The sequence below is a fragment of the Hydra vulgaris genome, chromosome 11 (genome assembly GCF_038396675.1).
Source record: "Hydra vulgaris chromosome 11, alternate assembly HydraT2T_AEP".
Classification (NCBI taxonomy): domain Eukaryota; kingdom Metazoa; phylum Cnidaria; class Hydrozoa; order Anthoathecata; family Hydridae; genus Hydra; species Hydra vulgaris.
This window is the reverse complement of record NC_088930.1, coordinates 11,954,550-11,966,822: the sequence shown is the minus strand read 5'-3', so window position 1 is coordinate 11,966,822 and position 12,273 is coordinate 11,954,550. Positions and strand designations below refer to the sequence as shown.

At 26.3% G+C, this 12,273-nt stretch overlaps 1 protein-coding gene across 8 annotated transcripts in view; it reads left to right on the top strand.

Moving 5' to 3' along the window:
- Window positions 1-12,273, top strand: part of LOC136087405 (uncharacterized) — a 72,684-nt gene that overhangs the window by 51,123 nt on the left and 9,288 nt on the right. Inside the window, exons 1-4 of one of the 8 annotated variants that reach the window (XM_065810120.1) lie at window positions 5,047-5,173; window positions 5,369-5,509; window positions 9,903-9,943; window positions 11,649-11,805. In XM_065810120.1, coding sequence (XP_065666192.1) covers window positions 11,683-11,805 — 123 coding nt within the window. In that variant the 5' untranslated portion in view covers window positions 5,047-5,173; window positions 5,369-5,509; window positions 9,903-9,943; window positions 11,649-11,682. Of the gene's footprint in view, window positions 1-5,046; window positions 5,174-5,368; window positions 5,510-9,901; window positions 9,970-10,370; window positions 11,025-11,648; window positions 11,806-12,273 lie in introns of those variants that run through there. The other 7 variants (XM_065810115.1, XM_065810122.1, XM_065810117.1 and 4 more) reach the window with 7 other exon arrangements.

The window sequence follows — 12,273 nt, the reverse complement described above, 5'->3', positions numbered from 1 at the left end:
TTGGTCTCTAGAAATTTTGTATTGCTTCAACTTTTTTGTTCAGAGGTTTCACACCCTCCGCTGAAATTTTATATCCTAAAAATTCCACTTCACTTTGATTAAATATGCTTTTTCTAAATTAAGGGTAACTCCGTGTTCTGCAAATTTACTTAACAATACAACTAGATTTTCTTTGTACTTATTTTCTGTGTTTCAAAAAACTAAAAAATCATCCATACTTTTTACGACACCTTTAAAATCATCAATTAAGTGATCAATTTTTTTACTAAGATTGTATACTATATTTGCTCCACACAGGACTCCAGATAATGATTTATGGAAGTGACTTTAACCTAAATGGACCTCTTGTTGGGCAAAAATGACCAAAAGATGTGGTAAACGTACACTTTAACTGACTTTCCAAATCCATGGGTAGTTGCCAATATCCTGAGTTAGGGTTTAATTTAGCCATATATTTACACCCTTTTCCTAATAGGGCTAATGTATAATCTCCACTTTTTAACTTATAGAATTCGCGTTTTGTATCTTTATTTAGTTGTGTCAAATCGATACAAATATGAAGCTGTCCATTAGGTTTTTTCACAACTATAATCGGATGACACTGGTCAATAGTTTGATCTACTACTTTGATAACACCCATCTCTTTCATACATTTCAGTTCTAAATTTAATGATTCTAGAAGTGGGAACGCTACTTGTCGTCATGCTCCAATATGGTATGGTATCACATTTTCACATGCTTCAATATGTACAGGGTCACTTTTAATTTTTCCAAACCCATTGAATACCGAAGGAAACTGTTCTACTACATTATGTTTGGTTGTTTTAATCATACCACAAATAAATTCTTCAGGAATGTCTATTCTAACTAGGTTAACCTTTTGTTTGGCAGGTTTACCTAATAAAGCAGTTTTCACATTCTTACAAACATATATAGTAATTAACTCACTGTTCTGACTATTAATTGTAAATAATTTTTGAAAATATCCTAAGCAATTTAGTGGTTTATGATCAGAACCTAATAATTGTCTGCTTCTAGTATGTAATTGATTAACTTTAATTCCAAACTTTTTTAAATGGTTAGGTCCAATAACGGTAACTTCGGCACCAGTGTCGATTTTGAATTTTATTATACCATTTTTTACTTTTAGTTGTTTTTCTCAAGGTTTTTCTTGCACAGAACTAATCCAATCCAATTGCACAAGATCAGATTTTACACTTCCTATATACAATCCCCCTAAATGCTGCTGCGAGGTTGAAAAATTTTTTATTTTGTTTTGCTGATCAGCCTCTCTATCTGAAATATTCGATTTTGTTTTTAGGCAAACTGAGCTATTTAAGAAATGATTCATAATTTTACAGTCTCTACATTTTTTTACCCCATGCTAGACATGATTCTCGACCTAAAGGATGCTTTTTGACACAGAATTTACACGCCAATGAATTTAAACTAAAGTCTCTTTCATTTCCAGTGTTCTGTGTCTGTGAATTTTCTGTTTTTCTGTTGTATAATTGTTGTCCGATCCGGTCAACATTTTCACTTTTATTATTTTGTAATTCAGATACACCATCTTGTGCTTTTCGGAAGAACGAAAAGTTTCTACTGCTTTATCTAGTGTTAAAGTCTTTTCATAAAGTAATTTTTTTCGTACTTTGTCACATGGTATCCTAGATACAATTTTATCTCTTAATAAACTGTTAAGACAATCAGCTGTTTTACAAAAATTGCAGTTTTTACTTAATAATTGTACTTCTGTCAAGAAGTCATCAAAACATTCACCATCTTCTTGAAAACGTTTAAAATATTTATGTCTTTCCAAAGTTTCATTAATATTATCCTTGGCAAAGATTTCCATTTTTTCCAATATAACAGAAGGGTCTATTTTTTCATCTTTGGTTAGACTTAATGGTTCATAAATGTTTCAGGTTTCTGAAGAAAATATATACCTTAACATAGCAGCTTGATATGCACGTGGTTTTTTTTTTTAAATTTGACCATGGCTGTTTTGATGATTTAACAATTTAAATGCAATTTAATAAAATTGTTGTTATGAATAGTGTAAACTGAGTCAAACTGCACACTAATCAATAAAAATTGAATAACTTTTATATATATATATTTTTATTAGATAGATAATAAAAAACTAAATAATATTATATAAAAATATATTTAAACAATAACAATCAAATTATCGAAAATATTAAATGTAAAAAAAAAAGAATAATGCTGTTTTAGGCAAAATTCTGATGAAACCGCCACTTGATAAAACACTTGAGAAAACATTGAATTTTTTTAAATTTAAAATTTTTTCTTTTATTACTTTTAGCACAGTATTTAAGAAACTATATTAAATTTTTACATTTTTTTGCAACCAAAAAGTTCAGTATGAATTAAATATTTTTTTGTTAAACATGTTTCTTTGCACAACCAATCCCGACACATCAAATTCTCAAGTTGTAACATCAATGTTTGTAAATGTACTCTTCACATTATATATTTTATACATATATAAAGAAATTTTGAAAAAAAGGGACGCCATTCACAGTTGCTGTCCCAAGCAGCGTAAAGGCTCTCGGTCTCGGCTGCAGATGCTTGTTTTTTTATTGTTGTTTTGCTGTGGTAGCTCAGCATTGTCTTGCTCAGGAGTTTGTTAAGTTTAGCAATTTTTACAGCTTCCTTTTAGATTTTTCTTTATATTTTTGTTTAAGGAACTCAATCACATTTTCATCGGTAGTACATTTTCTGCCAAGTTTTTGCTGTTGCACTAATTCAAATTCTTAACATGCAATTAATTTCTGGCTTGAAATAATTGCTTCAACTTCATCTTGATACTGTTTTTCAGTGCTCAACATATGGTTGATACCTATCAAAACTTGAAGCTGGTGTAATTGCTAAAGATGGTAATTGATGTGCAGTTGGAGTAGATGCTGTGGCAACTGTGAAAGATGGCGAAGCTATGACTAAGCAAGATGGTATAGGTGCCCATTTAAGGTAGTCAGTTACAAGTTGGAGGAGTTTATTTTGGGTTAAACTATAACCCCAGTCACCAAGTGATTAGAACACATGCACTGTCATTCTTTCTGTTTTATTTAAGAGTACTGTTGTTGTACCTGAGCCATGAAAACTTTTGTTGTTGTTACTTTTGCGATATTTGTGAGTGTTGAGACTGGAATGCCATGTTTGAATGCAGCATTTCTCAGGGGCATATTGTTTTCTTTCAACTCCGCATCAACTGATAGTTGATGATGCTTGTATATCATATCATGGTACATCCTTGTACGCTTTTGTTTCTTTACTTGACATTTTTAAGTGATCAAGTTGAGTTAAATTGATTGAGTGATAATTATATTGAGAAATAAAATAATAATTTATTTTTAATGAGAAAGTGATGATTGTATTGAGAAATAACATAATAATTCATTTTTAATTAAATTGGAATTAACACTAAGTTAATTTAAAAAAAGGTTAGTCTTAGTCACTAGCAAAAAACTACAAGCTGATTAAAAATTATATTATTAGAATAGAAATTAAATTTCCAACAAGAGTTTTAGTTCAAGCGCTATTCTGTTTGCAACGATAAGAAGTATATTAAAAAATTTGACTCTCTGCTAAAGTTGTATGAAAAATAAAAAAAATTGAGTTAAATTAGCAATTTTATAGTTTAAATAATAAATTTAATAATTTTATAATTCAAATAATAAATTTAATAATTCAAATAGAGGAGATAATTCTGTATTTAAATCTATTTTTGTTTTTTTCATAGCCATATTCATTCAGTTTTTTTTTTGATAATTTTGATCAGTGTGCAATGATATGGTTTGACCCGGTTTTACTCTATAACTTTTATTTGTTGAACTTTTTTAAAGTTTGTATTTTACACGAAGGATTTAAATTTAAAAAACAACTAATTATAATGATTATTTAAAATAAACACACTTTGTGTAAATTAACAATAAATGTTATATTCAAGTTGTTTTTATGTCTTTTTTATAATAAATTTAAATGTTTAAAACTATTTTTCCATGTCTTTCTAACAATTATTTTAAAATATTTAAAAGTTACTTTAAATTAGGAATAAGTTCAGGACTTGTTTTAAAGCGTTTTGCGTAGAGCGAATTATGTACGCCTTTGGTTAAGCAACTTTTTATCATTCTTTAATTTTTTTGGTTTGATAAAAGAAGTAATTAGTTTTTAAAAAAGTCACATTATCTTTTAAATGGGGTTTATGTAAAAACATTTGTTACAAAAGTTTGAATGACAATTATGTTTGACATAAGCACTATTTACTAGTGAAAAAAAATTTAGTTTATTATTTTGTTTTTATTGTATTGTAATTATTGATTTTTTTAAGTTTGAAGCAAAGATCATAAAAACATAATTTAATTCTGATAAAAAATATATGATATAATATAAAACTAATTAAATAAAAATATATAATTTTATTCTGATAAAAAAAATATATATAATATAATTTAGATTTTAAAAATATATAATTTAATTTTGATTTTGAAAATATATAATTTTAATTTTGATTTTAAAAATATAATTCCGGTTGCAATGGAACGATTTTATTGCTTTATTTTTTTTTGTTTGGTTCTAATTTTACCGAGAATCATTTAAAAACTTTTTTTTTTAACTTGGCTTACTAAACAGAGCATGAAATGAATAAAAATTACTATTTGCAAAAGACTACATTATTTTCTTTTACAAGTTTTTTTTTGCAACTTTTTGGAAAAAATGTTTATACAATTTAAAATAATATAAAACTTTTTATTAATTTAAATAAAATTTGTTCATTTATTAAACAATCATTAGAAGTAATCAGTAAACCATTTTATGTAACTAAATAAAAACATTTCAAATAATAAGTTTTAAAGTTATTTATTTCAAACGCATTTAAACACATAACAAAGAGTAATTTTTGCTTCAAGTTTGAGTTTTATGAGTTTCACTTCAGTGCTTATATATTTTATTTTTTGTAAGGAATTGTTTTCTTTATTCTTCTGTTTTTCTTTTAGTTAAGGTTTATCTTAGAGTTTCTTTTTTCAGCGCATTTCTAAAATGTTCAAATCATCAAAACATCTAAACAGTCTTGGTCAAGTTGTCCAAAAAAATCATTTGCGTGGTCTGCAATAAATGCAATTACACGCCATTCCTGTCCAAGTCTGAATATGTAATATTTATAGTAGATCAATAGGTTGATAATGATATCTTATATATTTAATAATAGAGTAAATAAAAATAATAGGTTGTGTATAAATTTTAGCCTTTTAAATGAAATATCTATAATTAACTAATAAGAAATGCACTTTTCTATTTGGAAGTTTATAAAATTAGTTAATAACGATTTTATTTTAAATCTCAATAGATATAGATGAGTGTGCTGATGGAAGTAATGATTGCTATGGTGACCAAATTAGTTGTATAAATACACAAGGGAGTTACAATTGTTCTTGTAATAACAATTGCTTGGTTGTAGTATCTAATACTCAGGGACAATGATGCATGGGTAAGTTTTGATTAAAAGCAATAAATTTTATATAAAAAAAAGGTAATATAAGTAATAGTAATAACTTCTTTAATATGAAATTTAATTAGTGCATTTAATAATTATATTTGAGAAGATTTAATATAAAAAAAGCATGGAGGTTCTTTTTAAGAAAGAGTAAGAGACTAATGAGAAGTATAAAAAGAAGTTGGTAATGCTTTATAAGTAAGAATTGGAGTCTTCATACTTTATAAGAAGAAAAAGAGGTTTATTATATTATAAGTAAGAATTAATTACATTACTTTAAAAGTAACCTGTTCTTGCTAGTAGTAAGCTGTTTTAATTGAAAAGTTAAAACTTTATACTAGATTTAATTTTATTTAACAAAATTTACATAAAGAACAGTCTAGTCAAGACATGTGTTTTGTTCAGATGTAAGAAATAACTTCCAATAAAGCTAAATAAATGTATATAACAAAAAGGTTTTAGTTGAAGATCAACCTCTCCATTTTCTAATGATTGGTGTTTTTAAAAAACATAATTTACAGACTTGGTGGTTTGTTTTCAAATGCATTTATTCATTCTTCAGTGTTTGATGCTGTTGTTTGAAGGCTTAGAAATAAAAGCATGAATAAATTTTTAACTTAATTACACTTTTTTTTTTTATGTTTTGTTGCATTGTTTCTATGTTTAAAACAAGTAATTGAGGGCTTTCTTAATTATTTTTTGCTTGCACGAAATTTTATATATATATGTGTGTAAAAAGTTAAAACTCCCACAAAATACTTCGGATTACAAATGTCATTAAAGCATCATAAAATAATTAAACAGTAATTATAAATTAATGCATGACTCTCAACAGGTTTATCTACATGACATCTAACAAGTACAATTATTCGATAGTTTTAAAAAAAAAATTTTTTTAAAGTTTACAATAAACTTTAAAAAAAAGTTTTGTTTAAAATAAGCTACCTCATCAAAAAAAAATTATTTTCATACAAGTCATGTAAATAAAATATTTATATTTTTCTGCTTTTAATTAATTGATGGAAACGGTTTTTTTAATTAAATTAGGTCATTATTTTTAAGCTATTCTCTGGTGTAGGGAGCTATTTTTTAAAAAAGTTGCATATTTTTTATTACTATTGAATATAGATATAAGTCTAATTTTTGGTAATCACTATCTAGTATTCTACTTTAAAAAATGTTGAAAGTAACAGACTTTTTTAACTGCTTCATCAATCAATAGCAGTTTATTTCTTAAGGTTAAAATACTTGCGATCAGTAGTTGAAAACAAACAAATTAATAACAAATTAAATACAAATGAATTTGATAACAAATAAACTTTATTGCAACTGAAAAGATGCAATATAATATATTAATTTTTTAAATCTCTTAAAACCATCAAATTAAACATCTCAAACATGCTCTTTTTTTGCATAAAATACTTAAAAATATTAAAAATTAATAATTGTAAATAAATAAAATACTTTAAGCACTTAAGTTATATTCTGAAAAACTAAGTAACTTAAGAAAGACTTTTTCTAAAAGACTAATTTAGCACATAAAATATAAAGGTATACTTGATGAAATTTTTTTTTCCTATGCTTTAGCTAATATTAATTTTTACCTAATATTGAACACTTATTTATATTTTTAATTTCACAATAAAATCACTTTTAATCATAAATTCAAGCAACAAATGTAATGTAACAAAATATGTATTTAAATTTTTATTACATGACAAGTCTTAAATTTTGGGGGGAAAATATTTTCTTTTTGTACATAGAGAACCTTTATTCAATATTTTCAGAAATTAATACATGCTCCACATTAATCTTAAAAGATGTTTTTTAATATATTAAAATTATAGTTGTTTTTTTTTCTCGTAACTTTTGTTTAAGTGATCCAAAAGAGAAGACTTTTTGTCAAGACAGGAATATAAAGTTAATTCATCAGCAAATAGAATCACTTAAATGTAAGGTTGTCAGGAAGATTATTAATGTAAATAAAAAACAATACAGGGCCAAGGGTAGAACCTTGAGGTACCTTAGAAGTAAATGGAAACAAAGAGTGTTGACCTTTGAGAATGACTGTAATAAAGCGATTAGAAAGTAATTGTTTAATAATCTCAAAAAATTTCCAAGATACACCATATAAAATAAGCTTATGAAGAAGACCAGCATGCCAAACTTTATTGAAAACTTTAGATATGTCCAGAGCAATAGCCTTTGCTTTGCCACCTCTATCTAATGCACAACAGAAAATTCAGGCACAGCAGTTAGTAAGTCAGAGGTAGCACAAGAAGATCGAAAACCATACTGACTGTCTGACAGTTATTTGACTCAAGAAAGGATGTTAGAATTTGTCAATCAAAGACTCAAAGATTTTGCTAATAATAAAAAAAAGATTGATTGAATGGTAGTTGGATAGGTCAGAATGTTCTCCAGAGTTTTTGAAAATCTGTACCAAAGATGTCATTTTCCAGCAGGCAAGAAAACAAGATTCAGTCAAGCACTTATTAAATAGTTTAGAGAAAATTGAAGAGAGTTTTGAATAACACTTTTGTAAGACTACGACAGGAATATTGTCTGGAATGCAAACCGTGAAAGTTTAAGTTTAATTGAGATATGACTATAGCAATGGAAGCTGGAATTTGAATGTCTAACAATAAGTTAACCTCTTTTGCTCAAATGGCAGGAAAAGTATGGCTATAAGATTCAAAAATCAAATTAAAAGAGATATTCTTTAATAATAGTTCTGTCTTATTTTTGGGAGAGATAATAAGATCATTCCCATGGATTTGAGATAGAATGTTAAACTTAGCTTTATTAATGATGCTGTTGAAGATTTTCTAAAAGTCTTAAGAGTCTAACTTCTGAGATATGAGATTTAGTAATTTGGAAATAATGGAGCTTATTGTCAGACAGCCCCTTTTTATATTGATTTCTTGCAATAATAAATAGGGTTTGTTCTCAAGAGAGTTGTTTCTTTGAAAAAGATGATGAAAATTGATTACCATTAGATATAGCAGCTGCACTAGAAGATGAAAACCATACACAGCTTCCATACCCAGCTTTGGACCGGAGTGGCATGTGTTTGTACGCTGCAACTGACCACGCTTATATTTTGTTTTCTTTACAATTTGACCACAATTTAGCTGTTTTGATGTTTTAACAATTTAAATGCAATTAAAAAAATTGTTATGTTATGAGTATAACTTTTATTCATTGATCTTTTTTAAAGTTTTTAATTTACACATAACATTAAAACCGGAATAAAAAGTAATTTTCGCTTCGAGTTTGAGTTTTTTGAGTTTTATTTTAGTGCTTATATATTTTCTTTTTAGTAAGGAATTGTTTTCTCTATTCTTTAGTTTTTTTCAAAAAGTTTTTTTTTAGTTTAAGTTTAGCTTAGCATTTTTTTTTCAGCATATTTCTAAAATGTTCAAGTCACCAAAACATCTAAACAGTCAAGTTCAATTTGTTGAAAAAAAATCATTTGCATGGTCAGCAGTAATAGGAGGTTATGTAAGATTTATCAGCTGAGATAGGGTGCTATGATAGGTTGAATCTGAAGAAGGTCAAGATTTATATAGATCATTGCGTGGTCGAAACCCCCTAGAAGAACAAGAAGAAACTTAATACAAGCTAGGCTTAGAGACTGTACAAAAATTAAGGCGAGTGATTAGGGTTGTCTGGAAAATGAATTACATAGTTATGTATCTGAGTAAAAGATTGGGAAATACTGAAGCTATGCGCATTAGTGCCAGCAGGGTCAGTGGATTTAGAGCCAAACCAGTCAGTGTGATGAGCATTAAAGTCACCCATAACAGCAATATTGGCAAAGGGGTAAAGAGAAAGGGCACGGTCAGTTTGATCAGAAGTTACATATAAAAGAGTGAATTGATGCGTAATTATGGTGCTACGTGAAAGCATATAAAAGAATGGTCAAATGATTCAAACCTAATTTCTTGACAAATAGATAAATTGATGCATAAGTAAAAAGACTCTAATAGTCACATGCTTGGGAACATTTGACTGTTAGAGTCTTTTAGTTTTTACTTATTAGTATATTGTTATGTACTTAATAGTGCTGTTATTACTTGGAGTAAATGCTTTTTATAAATCTCCAAAACTCAAAAAAACATACAAGCAGATGAACTAACTTTATGAGGGTCACTAAAGTTGATTTTTTTAGAGAGAGAATGATTCTTTTTTAAAATTCAATAAAATTTTAACTAACTTGTTTTGAGTTTAACTTCAAAATTAAACTTTTAATTAAATTTTAATCTTAAATTAGTTAAAGCAAGTAAGTGCCCTAATTGTATTAATTGTTTATAAATTGTAATATTTAAAAACACTTGTGTTTTAGTGATAACAAATTTAATATTTAAAATCACTTGTGTTTTAGAAAAAAACACTTCAGATGATAAATGCAAACCTACTTTAAATGTGAGTTTTGTTGGATCTTTAGAAGGGTATTACGTTTTTTTCCAATTGTGTATTTAACTATCAAGGTTTTTTTTAATAGTTTTTTAAAAATCTTTTTCAATAGGTCATCAGGTGTGTAAATTTTAATGCTTGTTTTTATGTTCTTTATTAGTTAAAAGAAGTTATTTTGTTGGTCTGTTAGAATTCTTAATAAATTCAAAGTTTTTTTATTTCTTTATAATTTTTTTCTTTATAAGGATATATTAATTTTTTAATGTAATTTTTTAAAATTTAATATCAATTCTAAGTACTGTAAAACTTAAACCCCCAATAACTCAACCAATAATATTGTTGATTTTCTGTTGAACTTTTATTGATACCTTCTTATAAAAATCATTTTCTAACTTGAATGAAACATTTGTTAAGTTGCTGTTTTTACACTTTACAGTTGTTATCCTTGCAGCAAATGGAAAACTCAACACAAAATCAATCAAAGTTGAGGAAAGATTTTTTTAATATCCTTTTTTGATTGTTTGTAGAAAAAAAATTTGAATAAAGGAAAGTAAAAATGTAAAAGTTGATTAAAAAAGGAAGATTTGCAAATTTTGATTTAAATTTGTAAATTTCGATATCTCATTTTTAGTGACTATATGAAGTAGACAGCATTCTGAAAACAAAAACTTACTTGACAAATAGAGAACACTTGAAGGAAAAGGTCAGTATGAAAAAATATCAAAATGTGGTGGTTGGCTTGGTTATTTAAAAGTTGTTGGAGTACAGTTGAGGTTCTCCTTGTTTTTAATTTTTTAAAAGTTGTGATAAACTCTTGCTAAACCCAATAGCTCCAAAGTCCAAAGATGAAATTACTTTACAGAGAAACTAATAGTTGAAAAGCTCCACCATTGTTAATTGATTTGCGGAAGCAAGAATTTTGAAAGACAAACAGAATTCTATTCAGTTTAATGAAGTTAACATAATTTAAATATATAAATATATGAAGTTTACAGAATTTAAAAATATCTATTCAGTTAAATGAGTCCTTCAAGGTTTTTGAAATCAAATAGAAAAACGTAATAAAAATGTAATGAGAAAATGATAAAAGGTACTTAATATATATAATAGTTTTATAATATTTTATAGTTTTATAAAATAATTAAAATAGCTGATTGAAGAGCTAATGAATACAGTGAATAGAGATAATGTTGATGATGAGAATGATGGTGATTAAAATTATCATGAACCGAGTATGCCCTAAATTTAGTAATATTCAGGAGGCATTGTAAGTGCATAAAAAGATTTTTGAGTCTTGGCAATGAAGATGTTTAACAAAAATTTAATACATTTAATTCAATTGACAGAGACATTACAAAACTGACACAAAGTGACATTGTTTTCTGACACTCTTTCAGGCATCCCAGACAAGCAGGTTAACTTTGACTCCGACTTTTGTTTCTAAAGTTATTTCTTACTTCTGTGGTTCAGAAAACATTCCAGTCACAGTCAAAAATACTTTCCAGAATTTCTTTTTAATATTCTATTAAGCTTATTAACAAAGGCTTGACTAAATTTTTTTTCCTACTTGAAAAATAGAACAAGAACTAGCAAATTTAACTATTAAAATCTCTGCAGATTAGTCTGATCCTACCAACTATTATCTGATTATTGTTATGTAGCCTGATTTTTGAGTCTCTAATTGTCAGAATTTTTCAATTTTTTTTATACTTAGAAAATCATTATCATTAAAATTGGATATCTATTTTATGTATAACTTTTCGGTGGATGCTCAAAATGTTATCATTGAATACTTTCTACCTTCTTTTATATCAGTGTCTGCTGAAAACATCCCTTTTGGATTTTCAAATATCAATCATTTAAAATACATGGTAAGTTTTAGTAACATGTTTATTTAAAAATTCAGCATTTTTTTATTTAAAAAAAATAAAGTCTTTATTTTATTTATACACAATTTATTTTAAAAAATTATTTAATGTAAAAACTACAAATAAATTTAAAAAACAGGTGTTCATTTTAGTGTTGTACTATTATTTTTTTGTATTTATGTATATGTATTTATATTTGCTTATTATGTATTATATTTTTTTAAAACCTACTTGCTCACATTAATACATGTAACTTATAGATTTATCCTTATTAAGGAGCAAAGTAGATTTTTTTATTTGACAAATAGTTTTTGATAGAAAACTGTTAAAAATAACCAAATTAGCATAATTTTATGAAAATCATACTAAAAACACTAAAACATTTTATTTAAAAAGTTTATAACTTTTTGACATTATAGTCCATAAATACTTGAAATTTTCTTTAAGACAATTTAAAAGTCTTTTTATGCA